This window comes from Leptinotarsa decemlineata, unplaced genomic scaffold (genome assembly GCF_025532065.1).
Source record: "Leptinotarsa decemlineata unplaced genomic scaffold, Ldec_3_MD MMD2_tig00026328_RagTag_RagTag, whole genome shotgun sequence".
Classification (NCBI taxonomy): Eukaryota; Metazoa; Arthropoda; class Insecta; order Coleoptera; family Chrysomelidae; genus Leptinotarsa; species Leptinotarsa decemlineata.
This window is the reverse complement of record NW_027412688.1, coordinates 36,541,159-36,559,620: the sequence shown is the minus strand read 5'-3', so window position 1 is coordinate 36,559,620 and position 18,462 is coordinate 36,541,159. Positions and strand designations below refer to the sequence as shown.

The following is an 18,462-nucleotide window of genomic DNA, read 5'->3' as shown; positions in this document are numbered from 1 at the left end:
TTGTTGCCAATCCGAGCTTGGCGCATAATTTTTACTGCATACTTTGCTTGAAAAATGAACATCATTTATCTTGGATAACTTTTTCATTCCACCCATATTTCCCCAACTTCCCCGAGGATCGCTCCAATAATTTCAAAAAGATTACCGGGAGATGAGAAATTTCTAGGTAACCTCCAGATGTCTTCGATCGTGGGTCATTTCAATATGCTTTCCATCTTCGAGGAAAGTTTCGAATTACGAGTAGAGGAGTTGGTGAAAGTTCCGATTCGTGAGGTTTGACATAAATGTATCGAGACGATGTTCCGTTTCTTGTTATAACATAGTGATGGAATTCACCCTAAATTGATGAAAATCGCTACACGTTACAATAACTCCTTCTTCATACTAACTGATATGAATTCTATATGCTTAGTGCTGTAGAAACAAACTAGTTGAATTGGACATGTTTCTCGAGAAATATAAGAACCTAACAGAGTAAAAATAAACCTGAAGAAGCCATTGTATGGCGAAACACGTATTTTGTTTTTGTAAAACTATTTAGTGAAAATGTTTTTGTGGAACTGTCATTGAAAGTAACATTTTTAATGGTTGTCAAGAGTATTTGAAGATGATGTTTACAAAATAACGTATTAATTTTTTTTTAACAGTAGTGTTTAAAGTATTTTCAACGAGTGAAGAAAAGAGAAATGAAACTTTCTATGTTTTTTACCACTTTTATTAATAACTAACGTTACGGCAGTTTCGTCCTATACGGACATTTTCAAACTTATACAATAAAGGACGAAACTGCAGTAACGTTAGTTACAATTAAAAGTGGTAAAAAACATAGAAAGTTCCATTTCTCTTTTCTTCATTATGTTTTCCTACCACGTAGAAACGGCTACATCCATCAATTTATTTTTAACAAGATTTTTTTTGACTAAATGGCAATAAACAAAACATAATTATTCAATTTTTTTCAAGGAAGTTTTATTATGAACAATTGATATAGACAATTAAAATCTGTTAATCTGTAACAAAGGTATATATACAATAATCATATTCTTATTATTAGTTATGATGAACAATAATATGTAAAGTACAATTAGGCTGATATTAACACCTTGCGATATTGAAGAGCCTTGTAATATATTTGAATTAGCTGTATTGATAATTTCATGTGCAATAACATTCAACTCTTTTATTGAAGAGTAAGATGCTGTAACGCTAGAGGAATTATTCTTTCAGCAATATCCTTTTTATAAGAAACAAATTGATCAATGTAACCCTCAGCTACTATTGAAGACTTCCATCCTCCGTGCTTCTCAATATCGTTATATTTGCTTCTGATTCTGCTAGCAAAGAAGCAGAAGACCTTCTGAAACAGTGACTTTTATATTCCTTTGGTTCAGGAAGGTTCAGAAACTCAGCAATGGTTGGGGGCATTTTCCCGAACGTGTTTATACCAACTGGGTTGGCACTGCATTTATAATTCGAGTATTTCAGGAAAAAACGTTGATGATTAATAACTGAAGGGCGTAATGCAGTAGCGGAACACGCACTTAGTGAAGAAGATCACTGTTTAAATATGTGAAACTACTTGCCCCCGATTGTGCATACCACAGTCGGCTTGTACAGGAAGCTATAAAAATCCATGAACATACGGAAAACTACAACAGAAAAGAGGATGCGATAAAGCTTAACCGGATTTGGAATCCCATACTGAAAGATGCTGAAGTGATAACAGCGCAATGCAGTGTAACGTCATTAACAGGTAATAACTCTTGAGCTAATAACAACGAATCAACAGGAGATGCAGACTACTTGAGTCAATATAAATATAACCTACAAACTAAAAATCACCAGTCATCGGTAAATTATCAAGATGAGTAAAACTCTGAAGAAACCACCCGTACTGGCGAAACGTTAGGATGCAGTTTCAAAGTACAACGGCCTTCAAACCTGAATAGAGATAGTAAATAACACTGATTCAAGACGTTCAATACTGAATAGAGACAGTAAATAACACTAATTCAATGCGTTGCCTCAAGATATTAAAGAGTTGCATATCACACCATTCAAAAAACGAAAAAAGAAGCTATTAACTAATAAGGGGTATTATAGCATAGAAGAATTTCTAGAGAGGGTGATAAAGGATCCAGGTAATACAGTATCTAATTAAAGCACTATTAGAGCGGTTCTAATCATGACATCATCATCCCTTACAGCGATTCAATCAGGTAGGCTGTGCAGATATGATATGCATCAAAAAGTACCTTCGTAGTAGTATTAGTTTTGAAAGTTTCATTCTTAAATCAAAACAAAAAACAATTTTGGGTGTTCAAATAAAAAGATTCAGTAATAAGTAATGCGAATGTTTGTTACTTATTGTGTAAATGCAATCATAATCATAAAGTCGTGGAATTAGCGCGGTGCTAGTGCACCCGACTCATGATCGGAAGGCCGTGGGTTCGATTCCCGCCTTGACCCGATATTTTTCTAGAGAGAATTTTTCTGGTTGAAGATGGGACGATTTTGCAACGGTGTTGAGAATTACACGTTATAAGGTAAGACCTCAACTTCAGAGAGTTGTCGTTCGTATGGGGGCGACAGCTGATTAACGGAAAACAGATTTCAAACAGATTTTCTTGAACAGATGAACAGTTTTTTGAGATTTGTTCTATTAAATCATACTGTTGCTTCAGAGAATAGATAGTGTAGTTATTCAATTATTCGTGGGAATAAGAACGACTATTATAAGACAGGGGAAAAGGAAAAAAACTGAACGTTTTTCTCCTGTGGTTCAAAGTTCACTTTTTCTCCACGATTCCGTTGAAGGGTATCATACACGCGATATAGCTCGGTGAGCAAAAAACGCAACGATAACACCTCACTTTTCTTAATGAAACATCAAATTAAGAGTATGTTTCGTAGACCGTGTCTTGCTCGCACCAGTTGATCCTGCTTCCCGTATTTATGATAATCACCAATCTAGAGATCTGTGAACCCCCACCAAAAGAGGTCGTTACCAAACAATCGACTTGCTCTTGACGGCACACATGATTCGGTAGTACCATTAGTACCAACCAAACTTGGAAAAGTGCCGCACTTCCCAGAAAATTTCGAGATACGTGTGAAAGTTTGCTATTGTGTTTCGTGGAATTCGTATCAAGTGTATTGTTACGTACTCAGTATAACGGTGTTGTGGAATTGGCATGTGATTAATATGGAGTTGTGTTGTTAGTTTGGGGACTAGTTTCTGCATATTTGAGAGTAGTGGGGGCCTTGGTTTTCAACTTTTTTGGACAGGCAAAAATTGTAATGGAAAACGATATGAAATAATCTATTCTTACCGTGAAATTTGATTGGAGAACCACAAGGATCTCTTCTATGACCAGTTATATTCTCATGTATATTACTGATAACCCTTACAGTAGCACAATCAAACATATTTGTATGACAATTCCAAGAAGTTTAACCAGGAAGAACAGGATTAGAACCACGCTGTACAAAAACACAGCCTTTTATGCCTGAGTCGTGATTGGAAAGATCAAATTCCGGGCTGGTAGGTACTGTTCGCAACGTTTTGCCTGACACTGTGGCAGATATCATCAGAGGTGCATGCGTCGCAGATGTCTGAAGATGTCTGCCGCAGTAGCTGTTCCTTCTCATCACGGCCTGCCAGCTCGGATTTTGTTGTTTTCAATTGAAAATACTGTTCAATAACGCGCGTTTCGCGAACCAAGTTAGCATCATCAGGATATGGCTGAACTGTTTTGAATACACTTTTGAGAAATTCACTTACATTGACAAATGATGATTTTTTTTCACGTATAGTCAGTGGGCATACTTGAAGACTGGCTATAAATCAAATCATCTAAAGGAACAATTCGTTCAGGCCAGTCTCAACACCCTACACAGTAGGTTAATGGACTGACACCTATCAGAAAACAACTACTCCCCTGGCTAATACCACGAAGGGCGACACCTGTCGGATATAATCCAACGCCCTTCGTGGTATTAGCCAGGGGAGTAGTTGTTTTCTGATAGGTGTCAGTCCATTAACCTACTGTGTAGGGTGTTGAGACTGGCCTGAACGAATTGTTCCTTTAGATGATTAAATGATGATTTCATAACTACAATTTTCGTAACATTCATTTTTTCATAACGACCTTCATGCATAAGGTTCTTTGTATAGCTTCCACTGTTTCTTTGCTGTCCGGTAATATATGGATTCCTCCTTCTTTCCAATCATCTGTATTTGTATAGTAGGAAAGACGAGTGTGGACCCACAGCACTTAGGCCACATGTAACCCATTGTACATCCTTCCGAGGAGTTGTCCTCCTAGGTCATCGTCCATCCTGTCCTTTCCAGGAAGGTGGACAGGTAACTGGGAGACATCTCATTTATATTGGGAGGTGTAGGCCAAAACTCGCCAAACACACTTTCTTTGGCAACCTTGAGGTGTCTCACGGTGGCCTCTGCGAAGTTTCTGAAAGGTACAACGACATTACTGTCGTTGCGCGGCTTCCTCAACCTTCTTGGGGTTCCCTTCGTGGAGGTGCACAAGTGAGGGAGCTTTCCTGCAGGGGCAGCCGGTTCCTTGCCTTTATTCAAGGCGGAGCTCTTGGCGCTTGCCGCAGGAAGTGCCCGTGCTGTTGGAGGTGAAGTGAGGGAGGAGGAGGGTGCACTTAGGCTCTCTTCCTCCTTTTGGCTCCGGCGCCGCAAATGCGCTTACGCCTTGGCCTTTGTATTACATCACAAGGCGATATGCTAGGACCAGCCTCATTCCAAGCGGTAGATTGGGGTGGACATTTCTGTTCATCCCCAGTCGACGCCTTAGATTGAGGGGAGCACTTTTGTCCAGCCTCGGGATTGGTTTTTATTGTTTCTGTTTTTGGGTTTGTTTCATTCATGTGTGTTTCCACGAGTGGCAAGGGAAGAGTTGGCCTCTGGCAGATCCCTGCATTACCAGAGGTAGGCTGATTACCAAGAGGTTTCGCCCAGTTTCCCAAAGGGATCTTTCGTAACCGCATATCACCCTGCGGCCATTCAGCTGTCGGCACGATTCCTTACACCTTAGCTTGGGTAGGCTGGTTTATGGTGGCATGTTTTGCAAAGGCTTTCGGGGAGTTTCAGTTCCCCTCATCCTACTTATTTCTGCCACTGACCAGGAGTCCGGCCACCCCGTCCGTAAGGCCACATTAGCTTCCTAATACGCCACCTGGGGACGCGCCCGATATGTAGCCCAACCCACGGGTTCTTTCCAAACATTACTGTGACACAAATGTTCCCTTGAAATGCTTAGGGTTGTTTCCATTAGGTTTGCAGAACTTCATTAATGTGTATGTCACTCCAACATCAATTTTTTCATTCATCTTGTAATCATAGGTATATTATTATAATTTTCACGTTTTTCGTTTCACAGCTGTACATAAACAATTCCAAAATTGACATCTGCCCACCTGAATTGCCTTGTTTCAAATTAGCTACCTATTGAAAATTGAAGTAATTTTAATTGTACATTCAGTATTCTCTGGTCTGGAGCTATACTTTCCAAAAGGCGCTTTACCTTACTTACAATTATGGTTATTTTATTCAATGGAAACATATCACTGAAGTAAGTAAAGGTGATGATACCTCTCCTCACGGATACGTCTGCTGTAGGATCAACAGAAGATTAAATTCTCCAATACCTCTGAAAATTGATAATTGAGAATTGACTCTCCTGTTGATTCCATAGATGGTGTTTTCATAAAGAAAGATGTGATCAGCTCTACTTACTCAGTCTCGTACTTACCAATACACTCGTGGCTTGGCCTAGCACCATTAGTGACACCTTGGATGATCAAAACACTGCTTGGTGATGGACCACGAATGTATCGTCTTTCATCAATGGAGTGTATAGGTTCAATGACAATTCTGTTCAACAGTAGATTTATTTTATTTTTTATCATTATGTTTTCACCAATATTTTACGGTATATCCGTATTGACATTGTAAGTTTTTAGGGAATGTTGATTTTTGGTCGGTGTTGGTACCCCCAAAATTTTTGTTATTAGGAAAATTTGGATGAATTCATTTCGAAATTGAGATTCTAGTTTATATATCTCCTCCTGGTAAGTGAAGTGAAGCCAAAGCTGTTTTGCTATTTATCAATTTTCTTGGTTCAATATAACCTACTGGTTAACTTGAAACATGTGGTCGACGTATTTTTACCAAATGCTGAAAGGATATCCTCTTTTCTTTTCTAATAAACATTACATTGGTGGCGAGTTGTCCTTGAAAGAGGGATTCATCATTGGATCGATTTATTGAACTTTAAGATTATGAATTATACAATTTTGGAATTGTTGGTCGATTTGGGAGGAAGTCAGTTTCCACTGATTCAAGGTGTTGTTGGCTAACGCCAAGACAACCTCGAATTATCTGATTGAATGTGATATTTTTCATGATTTCCCTTTCCTTTTTGAGTCATATGATTTCCTTTCTAGGATCTCAGAAATACTGGAGCTTTTTGGGTTCTTCCAATTCATCTCATGTAAATTTATGATAACGTGTCTAATTTCTACATTGTATGTAGCTGAGGTATCCATTATATATTCCCATTTTATTCAGGTGTCCTTCAAATTGATAGAGTTCAGTGAATATCACAATACCTTTCAACCGATTCCTTCTCTATTGGAGCAGTTATTTGGATCTTTTTTCAAACGGTACCTTCATAAAGATTTTCAATGAATTCCTTGTTCGTTGTTTTTCTTTTTTTTTCGGATCTGGTACCAATTCACTGGATTCTCTTATTGAGGCATCACAGGGTTAGTTAATTCTCTTTGATCTCTGTAGATTATATATAATCTCATAATATATTCTAATTCTGGAAAGTACCTTTCATATTTTCTTTTTTACCATCAGAACAAAAACTATCTTCAGGTATTATTTCCAGTGTCCTAAGTTCCAAAAGATTGAGAAATTGGATATTCGTTGGTATTGATACCATAGCTAAGCCAACTCAGTGGAAACTATTTTATTCACAATAATTTCACAGATCTGACAATTAACTATAAGTATATTGACTATAGGTATCATGATTGTTTCAATATTGTCCAGTATCGAGGACATAACCTCAATTCTACATCAAGTTTATTAAAATTTCGAAATTTTATTGTTACTTCAAGACGGTACATTCAATCTTTACATAAATTAACGTGAATATATGTACGAATTGAAAGAGAACCTAAGTGAAATTATCCTGAAGAATGTCACCATGTGATGGCAACGGCTCGAACCGTCAGACAAGTGAAGCACGGAGAACGACTTAGAAGATCTCAGACGTCCTTGAATCCAGTTTCGTCACCGGAAGTCGCCATCAGGTCTGCCAGCGATGTTGCTAGAGTTGTTAAGACCAGTGATCTTGGTAATTGATAATCATACTTTCTAACACATGTAAAAAATGTTTTTCATAAAATCTCTAATCTTATAATTCAATATACGAGTAGTTGCCTTCGAAAGCGATACAATGATTATAGGGGTCATACAATTTTCCAATACCATTTTTACGAAAAACGAGAAACAAAACTGTTTAAACTTTTATAAAAATGTTTTTATAATACTTGTATACATACATACAATCAAAGTGGTATAAATACATAGAAAATTTGATTCCAAAAATGAGAAATGAAAGTTTCTATGTTTTTATACCACAATACAAGAAATATAAAATAATTTTTCATGATGATCTCCTATCACACAGTAACGGCTACATCCATCAACTCACCAGTTTATTCTCCAAATAGTCCTCAGTTTCGATCATTATCTCCTCATCGGATCGTGTAATGTAACAAATTGATGAGATCGATGAGTCATTTGGTAGGGGGTTTCCAAGCCCAGGGTATGTATCCACCAGTGGTGTCATTTTTTCCTTTCATATATATCCTGCATTTTTCATTACAGTATATTCTGATGAAAATAATTCATCTACGGAGAGCTCTGATTCACTTTAGTTCTTATTAATGTACTATTCATCATTCATGAAGACATAACATTTTAGAAACCTATATTCATTTGTTCGCTGCTGAAAGAGTAATTATGAACTTTACTTTACTTTGGGGTGAATTGATTATTATTAGTTTGATCACCTGACAATGACATTTGTGAGTTCGGTTTTATTATGTATGTAACTTGTGAATCTACATTGGAAAAATGTTTTTCTTCAATTCGATCTTTCACGTACTCAAAGAAGGTCGACGATAATACCACATTCTGGCATTCTTATTGTTCTTGAATTATCGTTTTCTGAAGGTATCTACAACTTCATTTGGGAGATACCGTCACTGATTGACTTTGAGGAACAGCAATCTGATAAGTTATCGCCAATGTGATTCATCTTTCCCACTTTGAGGTAGCTTTGACCTTTTCCAGTGAAAAATTCATTTTCTATTCGTAGTGATATATCTACGGTGATGCCACGATTGATTCTTAGTCACAAAAAAGGGCTTTCAGCTTGCAGCTCTACAAGTTATGTAATTTCGTGGATCAAACAGAAAATGTATCGTTTACTTCATTCAAAAGCAGCGTAACAGAAGTTATGCTGTTTTTGGGAAAGAAAGTTTTTGGCTTTCTACTACTCCATCTGATACAAAAAAAAGGGAAGATTCCCTCATCCTTATTTTGTATCAAGATGGAGTAGTAGAAAGCCAAAAACTTTCTTTCCCAAAAATTAATCACTCCCAAAAATATAACCCTTTCAACTCTACAAGTTCTTATAAGTTTATGGACTGAGCAGCAGTTTTCAATGTTGGACCTTTCAGACCACAAAAAAATATTCCTAACTTTAAGTTCTATAGGCTCCAACAAATTTATAGATCATGCAGCAGTAAAGTATGAGGTTTGTTTTGGTTCACAATTTTGTACAGTTCGATCATGCGCAGTTATTAAAATAAATCATGCGCAGTTATTAAAATGTGTTTTGGTTCAGTTAGAATCGTTCTAGAATCGTTCACAAAGTGTTTTGGTTTTCTCCAAACCGATTCGGAACTATTCCAGAACGGTAATTATTAGTTCGTACATTTGAGTAGGGACCGTTTAGAACTAATGAAATTTTCCATTTGCGTTGTGGATTTTGGCAGTAACGTTCTCTGAATCTCATTTTTATCCGTATTTTAGTTGGTGTTTCATTTGGTATTTCATCTACAATACTGTCTCCGGTAAAACAAAGGAACTCGAAGAGTTCATTGCGACCTGCAATTAAGACAAAATTATATATCAACATTATCCTTACACCATAACAGTATATGACGCTCTCGTCATATACTGCATACAAAACCTAATTAATTTTGGAGTGGTACAGAATTTAACCCCATTTGTTTCTTTTCAGTACATATTATTGAATAAATGAATTCGTTACGATTTATTTAATGACTTCATCTGCCTCCATTGGTTATCATCGACTAAACAATAAATACATTAAGTACAACGGAACCATAATGAAATTGAGATCTTTTTTATTTCAGTTGAGGTGGAAGGATATGGGCCATACAAACCCGTTCCTCCCCCCAAGCCGCTTCCCCAGCAGCCGACCCACCAGGAGGTTCAGCAGCCAGGTCGCGTCACGCCTCCCCCTTACAGGATGCCCCCCTACCCCCTTTACAATGAACCTAGCATCCCAGGAGCCACAGTGCTAGATCCGCCAATAGCGACTTCCAGCCCCGCGACGCCCAAAGGCCTACACACGCATTCTAGTAAATTTCCTGTGAGTATGTGCATGACCAAAAATTGCATTATGATGAATTAAATGACAAATTGATAGTTATGAAAGTTTTCTGGAAGAAGCTTTTATACACATGCTCTAATTTGATACATCTTACAATTTATATGATATAAAACTTGTCGCGACATTAAATTATTTTTTAAAAAACAAATAATTTTTTTCTTTCATAAAACAAAATGTAGGGTGTCTCCAGAGGCTTCATTAAATTCAAGACATCGCCAGAACACTTCGTGACACGACTATCGTCAAACTTAAACCGGTCCATTTGGTCTTTGCCAATGTCTTGAATTTATTGGAGCCTCTGGAGACACTCTACATTTTGTTTTATGAAAGGGAGGACATTGGCAGATCAAGATATTCAGATGATGTGGTGCTGCAGGTTTTTCCGGATTTTCCTGCAGCTGAAAAAGCAAATGCGGCACTGGAATGTCAAGATCAAGTTATATATTGTATTCTCATTGAACTGTATAGGTTTTTCTATCATACGAATTAAGAAATATAAGGAATTGGTGGGTTTTAATTGATTGGACAATCATTTCAGAGCATATTATTAAAAGCTTTTACTTGAAACTGTTTTCCATTGACTTTTTCTATATTTTTTAGTCTTCGCTTGACATATATACCTCAGTCTGTCCATTTCATTCAATGCGCCCCTCAAACATTTATTCGAGCTCCACCAAACTACCCCTGTATAAAAAAACATACACGGTGTTTCCTAACTACGGTACGAAACTTCAGAGGGTGATTCGTTAGGTCGTTTAAAAAAAAGTTCCTATGAACATATGTCTTTTCTGAGATACAGGACATTGAAGTTTAAAACAAAACCGGTATTCTTAAAATATCATAAATATCCTTACACCGATTTGGTTGAAAATTACTATAGTTATTTGAAGTAATAAGGAGCTCATTTAGCCTGAATTAGATTGAAATTATCAGGTCCAGTGGCGTCTCAGTGGGCACCACAGGCAAACATTTCGACAAAAAAAGAAGGACACTGACTTTTTTTGTAGTTTTCATTTTTTTACATCAAGAAAAGAAAACAACATTTTCGTAGATTGTGTTTCCTTCATATCAAGCTTCGTTTTCCTAAAAAAACTATCCATGGTCAACATAAAATAAAAACTAAAAGTAAAGTAAATAAAAAACAATTTTGACCTTAAATGAAATGAGTTAAATGTCCATCTTCTGATAAAATACACGACAGCAATCGATTTGTCATTGGTTGTCTGACACGTTCAAAAATGCCTGGAGTACCCTTTATGGCATTGTAATTGTCAATTATTCGATTCCTCAAGTCATTCACATCTAGTATAGGGGTTTCATAAATGGGAGCCTTCAAATAACCCCATAAATCTGGAGGATTTATGTCTGTACTGCGAGCTGGCCAATTTTGAGGTCCTGCACGTCCTATCCAGCGATTAGGTGATATCGAGATGCTGACGAGCAAGAACACTAAAATGAGCTGAAGCCCCGTCTTGCATAAGCCACTTGTTGTCTCTTACAAGTACCGGCACTCCTATCAACAAAATGGCTAGATAATTTTGCAAAAAAAGTCCATGTAGGAATTACATATCTTGCTGGTATAAAAAATGGGCCAATTAGGTGGTCATCAATCAGTACTACCAAAACGTTCATCGAAAATCATTGCTGAAACTGACTTTCTCTTATAACGTGGGTATTTTCGTCAGTAGCATCTCGTGGAAGAATTTGCTTCGTCCGTAAATAAAATATTGGGTAAGAAATTATTATTGTGTGCCATCGTATGAATCAACCACTTGCAAAACTTTCATCTTGAGTGAAAAATCCGAGGCAATAGAACTTGGACCCGCTGTATTTGATATGTGTATAGGAGGTTTTTTTTTAAAACTGTTCATACGGTTTTTTGGCTGACTTTTAGCTGCAGTGCAATCTCTCTAGTCCTATTTGAAGGATCTTCTTCTATCGCATCAAGTATAACTTCTTCTAGTTCCGGCGTTGTTACAGTTTCTGGTTTTCCACCACCTGCATTTTTATTAAAACTCCCATTTCCACATAATCTTGCATGAAGCCTTTTATGTCTTAACGCATGGAATTAATCATCATGTTAAGATATCCGTCATGGTAAATTCTCCGTGCTTCTTTCACAAAGAAAGTGCATGTCAGTCATTTCAGCGTTAGTAAAATTATCCATGATGGAATCACTGATATGACAATTTTATCACTGTCAGTTGGTCTCCAAAGTGAGTCCATGATATGCAAAGTACACAAAGTTACACAAAATATGTGACGTGTAGGAGAAAGAAATTGTACTTGACAAAATGGCGTATTTTTGTTTTCAATCCGATTTAGGATTTTTTTAATCCACTATGTAGATACAAATCTGCACCCTGGTACTTTAGTAGTAACACAGAATATTGTGCAAGAATGATAGATTCTCTTTTGATTGGTCAAAATCTGTCGACGCGAGAAATGAGATTCGTGTTTGTTGTTTTCCAAGATTATGGACCATCATTAGTTTCGAATAATTTTATCAACGTTTGGCCACCTCGATTCACTGATATCTTCAGGAGTTTTCTGTCTTCCCCGGAGATTATAATTGTATACCTGTGGATAGCACAGTTACCTATTAATGTTAATAGATAGATGCTAATTAATTTTTCATAATGTACTTTCCATATTAGGGCAGGTATCCGAAATTCTGAATTCCCTTCGCTACATTGATGAAATTGACACCGAGAAAACCAGTGCAGTTTTTTCCAAGACTAACATTGATAGCCATTGATATTATCTTGGATACAATTTTTGTTGTTTAGGAGCTGACCAGGTATAAAATAAAGAATAAAAGAGTTTCTGACATAAAATAAACATACTACTTGAAGAAAATGTGGGTAGGAAAATATAATCTTGTGGTATTTTCCTCACCGAAATATCGATCTAACAGTTCTCTGATTGAATTTTATAATGATTGATAAACTGATGCAGCTAATTGATCGGTCTTCCATTCGAAACAGGGATTACTCTGAGCTCGTGCATGTATAATTAGGACCTAATTGCGAACTCACTCAGTCGAATAAATGCTTATTGTGCACTCGCATTATTGAATAGCACTCTAATTGCCGAATAAACCATTTCCGGTTGTGTCAGATGAGAATGAGATTCTTCCCATAATATTCTTTCAATTTACATCAGAATCGCTACAATTTCGCTCTAAAATATCCGATTCAAATCACGTGGCTTGTCAAATCCGCTACCTCCGTTTTTAATTTCAGCGATTCGAAATCACCTAGCCTGAAGGCAAATTCTATCGATTAGAGCTTGCATACGCAGAGAAACAGAGGCGTATCATGAGTTTTTCGATGAAGAGTGTGTTGTAATTCGTTCGCAAAAGGGTTTGTCTCGGATTATCGGACATCTCGCTGACCTGAACTGGGATCGCTTGAAGGGCGCCGAGAGTTCCGCCTTCAATGAAGGAAAGGAACCGGCTGCCCCTACAGAAAAGCTCCCTCACTTGTGCACCTTCACGGAGAAGACCCCAAGAAGGTTGATGAAGCAGCGCAACGACAGTAATGTCGCTGCACCTTCCAAAACCTTCACGGAGGTCACCGTAAGACACCTCAAGGTTGCCAAAAAGAGTGTGTGTTCGGCGAGTCTTGGCCCACACCTGCCCATATAAAGGAGATGACTCCAAGTCACCTGTCCACCTTCCTGGAAAGAACAGGATGGATGATGGATGATGGAGTTTGTACAATGGGTCACATGTGGCCTAAGTGCTGTGAGTCTACACTCACCCTCCCTACTCTACAGATACAGAGAGATCTGAACTGAGAGTTTGATACCCTGGTCACACTGTTGGTATGAATTACAGAATTGAGCCGATTGAAATATGTTTTTCCGGTAACCTCCTTCAAATGATAACTCTCAAAAGTCAAAACTTGTGCGAGCTAAGGACTAATGAGATCTTACCTTCTAATGTGTGATTCCTAGCACGGGTTGGATGATAGGAAGTGAAAATCGATCGTCCGGCCTCGCAGCTTGAACCACCGGTTGACACATCGCTCAATTGTGGGGGTGGAGCAAACCACCCTCGTCAACCCAACAGGCAACCCACCAGGTTGCTTCATTACAATCTATTAACAGTTTACTGGACTAAATTTCGGTAACAGCGTATTCTTCCCACAGTCACCAGGATCAGAAACGTGGATGAATAACTTCACTGTCCTACAGTGGTAAGGTTAGGGCCACACAAATCCATTCTGTGGATGTAACGATTATATTTAACCAATAATTACGTGAAGAGCAACTGCTTGGTGACCAAAATATTTAGAGCTTACAGAAACATGCTTGTCTGGCTATCTTCGGTCTTGACTCGTCTTTTTTGCAAATATTTCTGAAAGAAACAGGTTGATATACAACACAGAATTGTGCATATTGCAGAGTGAATTAAATAAGTTTATGCGGAATATAGCAAACATAGGAGAGAGGACTGGATTCTCCGGAAGAAGGAAATATCAAGAGCAAATACATGTTGGTTCACAGATGGATAAAAAACCATTCAGGTTTCGGTGCAGGTATTCACAAGATAGCGATACCAACTTCCTTAGGTTTCTATGCGACCTCTTCGTCGATACTAATATCGATCGATATGGATCAAAACCTATCATTGGCATTTTTGTAGGTTTCCAAACAGTAACTGGATATCTGAACTGCATGAAGAATGAAAATACTGTTTCTTGACTCGCGTTTTGCTAACCAAGTCAGCACTATCAGAAGATACTATAACTAGATTATCAAAATGCGCGTTAGGAGACTACTTATTCTGGTGTGGAGGAGTGTTTTCAATAGACCGCAAAAACTGTTTTGTGCTTTCAGAAAATCTACCAGGATTGGTCCATTCCAAGACTTTTTATCTGAAAAACCATTACTTAGGATGCACTGTTTGAAACCTTTGGTGTAGTAATCAATATGACTGGAGTTTTATCCCAACAACAAACCGTTGTTTTAACACCTCGACACGTGTTTCGGTCACCAAGTTATCATCTTCAAGAGGAAGATTAGTGTTGGGATAAAACTCCAGTAATATTGAAAAATAATTCATTAAACAAACTCTTTGGCTTCGTTGAGAAGCTGGTCCTATTTCTTGGAATTTGAATCTGTGTAAGCCACAATAAATTATGGTGAGTTGTAGTGGAGGGTCGAGTAGATTCACTCACTATGAACTTGAATTAGCCTAACATATCGTGTTTCAGTCGTACATTCTAACTGGATATAAAAAGGGATTGAGTTTTGTAGAACCATTTCTAAAAGAAATGCCTCACACCTGTTCTTCATTTCTCATCTCGATGCAATTTTTTGTTTATATAAATATTTTTACAGGTCTGTATTTTCTGTTTTCTATTTTTTTACTAGCAGTTGAATGAAACTACTTAGTTATCTACTTCCTGGTACACTTCCTGGTAAATTTTCTCAAATCCTCTTCCAAGAACCACCACGGCATTATCAAATTAATTCACCACAAACATCTCCAGACAGTCAGTTATCGTATTACTCGAAATGAATTGGAATTACGTGAGTCCAGCTCGCGTATTCGACCCAGGTAGAAGCGAAACGACGGAATATATTGAAGCTATTTGTGCTGCGCTCCAATTTCAGGTACAAAATAAAGGAGAGCATGATAGCAATCAAATTTCGGGTCACAAGATACCGTGTTTTAATACGAAATTGTACGTTGCTGGGATGGGCGTATATGTGCGTGCAATCTAAGGCAAACAAAAATAAGCCCCCAGTGGCGTTTCGTCGAGGGATTTCATTTTAATACGGTTTTGATAGCTTCCCAGAATGAAATAGAATGGAGTGGAATGGAATAGAACCGAATTGGATAGGAATAGGATACAATGGATAGGTTAGGTGTAATGTATTGAAACCATTCATTACCTATTGAAAATTCTCTGTCTACGACTATGTTCAATTTATTTTTTATAGTTATTGAGAAATGTATATTTTATGTTTTACTTTACAACCAGAGATTTTTATTTCATGACGGGATTCAGTCTTATTGTAGAATAGTGTATAACATAGGGGTGCAATGACAATCAGTGTTTCATTGTCCCTTTTGAATACTATAAACTAAATATACATTCCTCAATAACTATAAAAAATCATAAATTCAACATAGTCGTAGACAAAAAATTTTCAATAGGTAATGAATGTTTCAAATACATTACAGAAGGAAAGGCAAGGGAAGAGATGACATGGAAAGGGAAGAAAAGAGAAAGATGGAAGAGAGAGGTGGGGGAGGAATGAGAAATGTGGAGGGAAAATATGGCAGAGTTGGTGGGGCGAGAGAGGAGGGAATGGAACGAAACGAATCGGAATGGAATGACATGTAACATATCGAAACGGAATAAACAAATGGAGTACAACGGGATACAATAGAATAGAATAGTACAGAACATAAAAAAATAGAGAAATTGATTACTTCTCCACTCAATTATATTCTGGCATAATTGAACAACTAATGAATAATGGATGCTTCAGGAAGATTTGCTTTGTCAGAGGAGAGTTTATAAACTCTTAATATTTTTTTCTGAATCAAATACCGCAAAGAATTGAAGTGATTGGCGGACAAATTAATCGAGTCCTAGACACTTTACTGTCGGGGTAAGATCTTTCCTGTACTGATGAGAGGTAATAAATACCTTGAAACCGCGGTCTGCAGGTGATGTACCAAATTATACGATACGAGACCAGATCAATAAATGGGTTGATGAGAAAACTACAAAGGAGTCATCAAGAGCAGAACTGAAAAACTACCTTGAAACATCTGAGATGGGTTGAGAATAGTTACAGGATAGTTTCTCGTGGTCTAACACCAAACAGCGCTGTTTCTACCAACCCAGGTCTTCTCAGTGGTGCTAGACTTGCTAACTTATTAGAGCAAATAATTTAAAGAATTGTTTTATTGTTGTTTTTTCCAAGTGTGACGTTAGCAATACAACATATCCAGTAGTCAAAATCACAATGTGATATTGCTGAAGGTCGTTCAGACCCAAAATAAAAAGTCTGGAATCCACCATGTTAGGAATCACACTTCAAAAGGTAAGACCTCGTTAGTTAGCTACCACAAGTTTCGACTTTTGAGAGTTGTCGTTCGTAGGCAGGGGGCGACAGCGGGTTAACGGAAAAACAGATTTTTTCAACCTTGCCCACGCAGTTGGAGATTGTTCAAGGTCGAATACTCATAACAAGATAGCCGCGTAACATGGAGTGTGAATTAAGGTCAAACACGAAACTCACCCTCAAAGTCACCTTGGCTATATCGTGTGGCGTAGGTTCAAAACTTCAGTAGAGGCGAGTTCTTTCGAAGTCAAAGTCGCTTTGTCGAAAATAAGAGGCGTTAATCAAAATCAAACTCAAAACACTACCTCAAAGTCAACTTGTCTACGTTGTGTGACGTAGATCAAGGTCGTTCAAAATCAAACCGAAAAAACTCCCTCAAAGTTACCTTGACTACATCGTGTGACGTAAGTGAAGCTCGTTTCAAGACTGAAAGTGGTGGGGGAGGTTCCGGAATCGGCTTCAATCAACTATATGAATATTATTTGTGATGCAATGTTTGGAATCTTTGGAGGAGTAATGAATATTATTATATGAACTATAGTTATGTAGAGTTCACACGTTTCCTGACCACTGAGTGTATCTGGAATAACATTCTGAACAGGTTGCACTGAATGCAGTATTGAGAGAGCTTTTATATAAAACTAGCAAACCGCCCCGGCTCCGCACGGGCGCAATACTGACACTAAATATAAATTCACTTACCAGAAATTTGAGGGCATTGAGTAACGCTTCCCTATCACCCCCACGGGGGGCGCCCCAGTTGGAATATTTGAAAATCGTTTCTTAGTGTGCATCCGAGACCTAAGAAGCATCTATATACCAAAATTTTAGCGTCCTAGGGCTTAACAGTACCAAGAAACAGAGATAAATGGGTGAATATTAAGTGAGTGACTTCCGCATTTATAAGTAAAGAATTTGAATCGATAAATAGAATGTGAATCTCAGACGTAAAATGAATCTGAAGAAAACACTTTTTACACGTTGGAACAAAAATTCTGCCTCTCGACGTTCTAACCAAGTCAGCATCATCAGAAGATCAGAGAAACTCTGATGATGATAATTTGGTTAACGAAACACGTCGAGAAACAGTATTTTTGTTCTGGAAACGAAAACGTGTTTACTTCAGATCAAATATTGACTTGAATATTCAATGGTTCCAGTCAAAAATCTAGATTTTTTTTGTGTCCATGGGTCTACGACTGTAATCTATATCATTTAGAGTAGATTCAATATTGTAATCGGCAATTCGTAGGACAAAGATAAACTTTTCTTTATACTCACATCAAATATATTGAAAGACAGTACAAAGAACAAACTCATTGGGAATAAGGAGAATTAATTTAATTTCCATTTCAAGAGCCATTATAAAAGCGGAGAAAAACATTGATTTTCTTGGCTGAGTTCGAATGAAATTCAAAATATAAAACGTAGTTAAGGTAGTTTATGGTGATAACGAAGATTAAACTCCTCGCAAGATGAAGTAGTCGAATGCAGGGCGTTCCATTCACAACACACTTCGTTTAACAATGAATTTCATCACTCCTACCAACGAGAAAAGCATTCTAGATTTTCACAAATCCGTTTCTCAATTGTTTTCACATCATCCGTATGCAACAACAAA

General features: G+C 37.5%; 1 protein-coding gene across 3 annotated transcripts in view; it reads left to right on the top strand.

The window, feature by feature from the left end:
• LOC111503232 (uncharacterized) overlaps positions 1 to 18,462 on the top strand; it is a 134,581-nt gene that overhangs the window by 75,491 nt on the left and 40,628 nt on the right. For 2 of the 3 annotated variants that reach the window (XM_074181986.1, XM_074181988.1), the window contains one exon: positions 9,490 to 9,728. In XM_074181986.1, the coding sequence (XP_074038087.1) occupies positions 9,490 to 9,728 (239 nt within the window). Of the gene's footprint in view, positions 1 to 7,197; positions 7,395 to 9,489; positions 9,729 to 18,462 lie in introns of those variants that run through there. The other variant, XM_074181987.1, reaches the window with a different exon arrangement.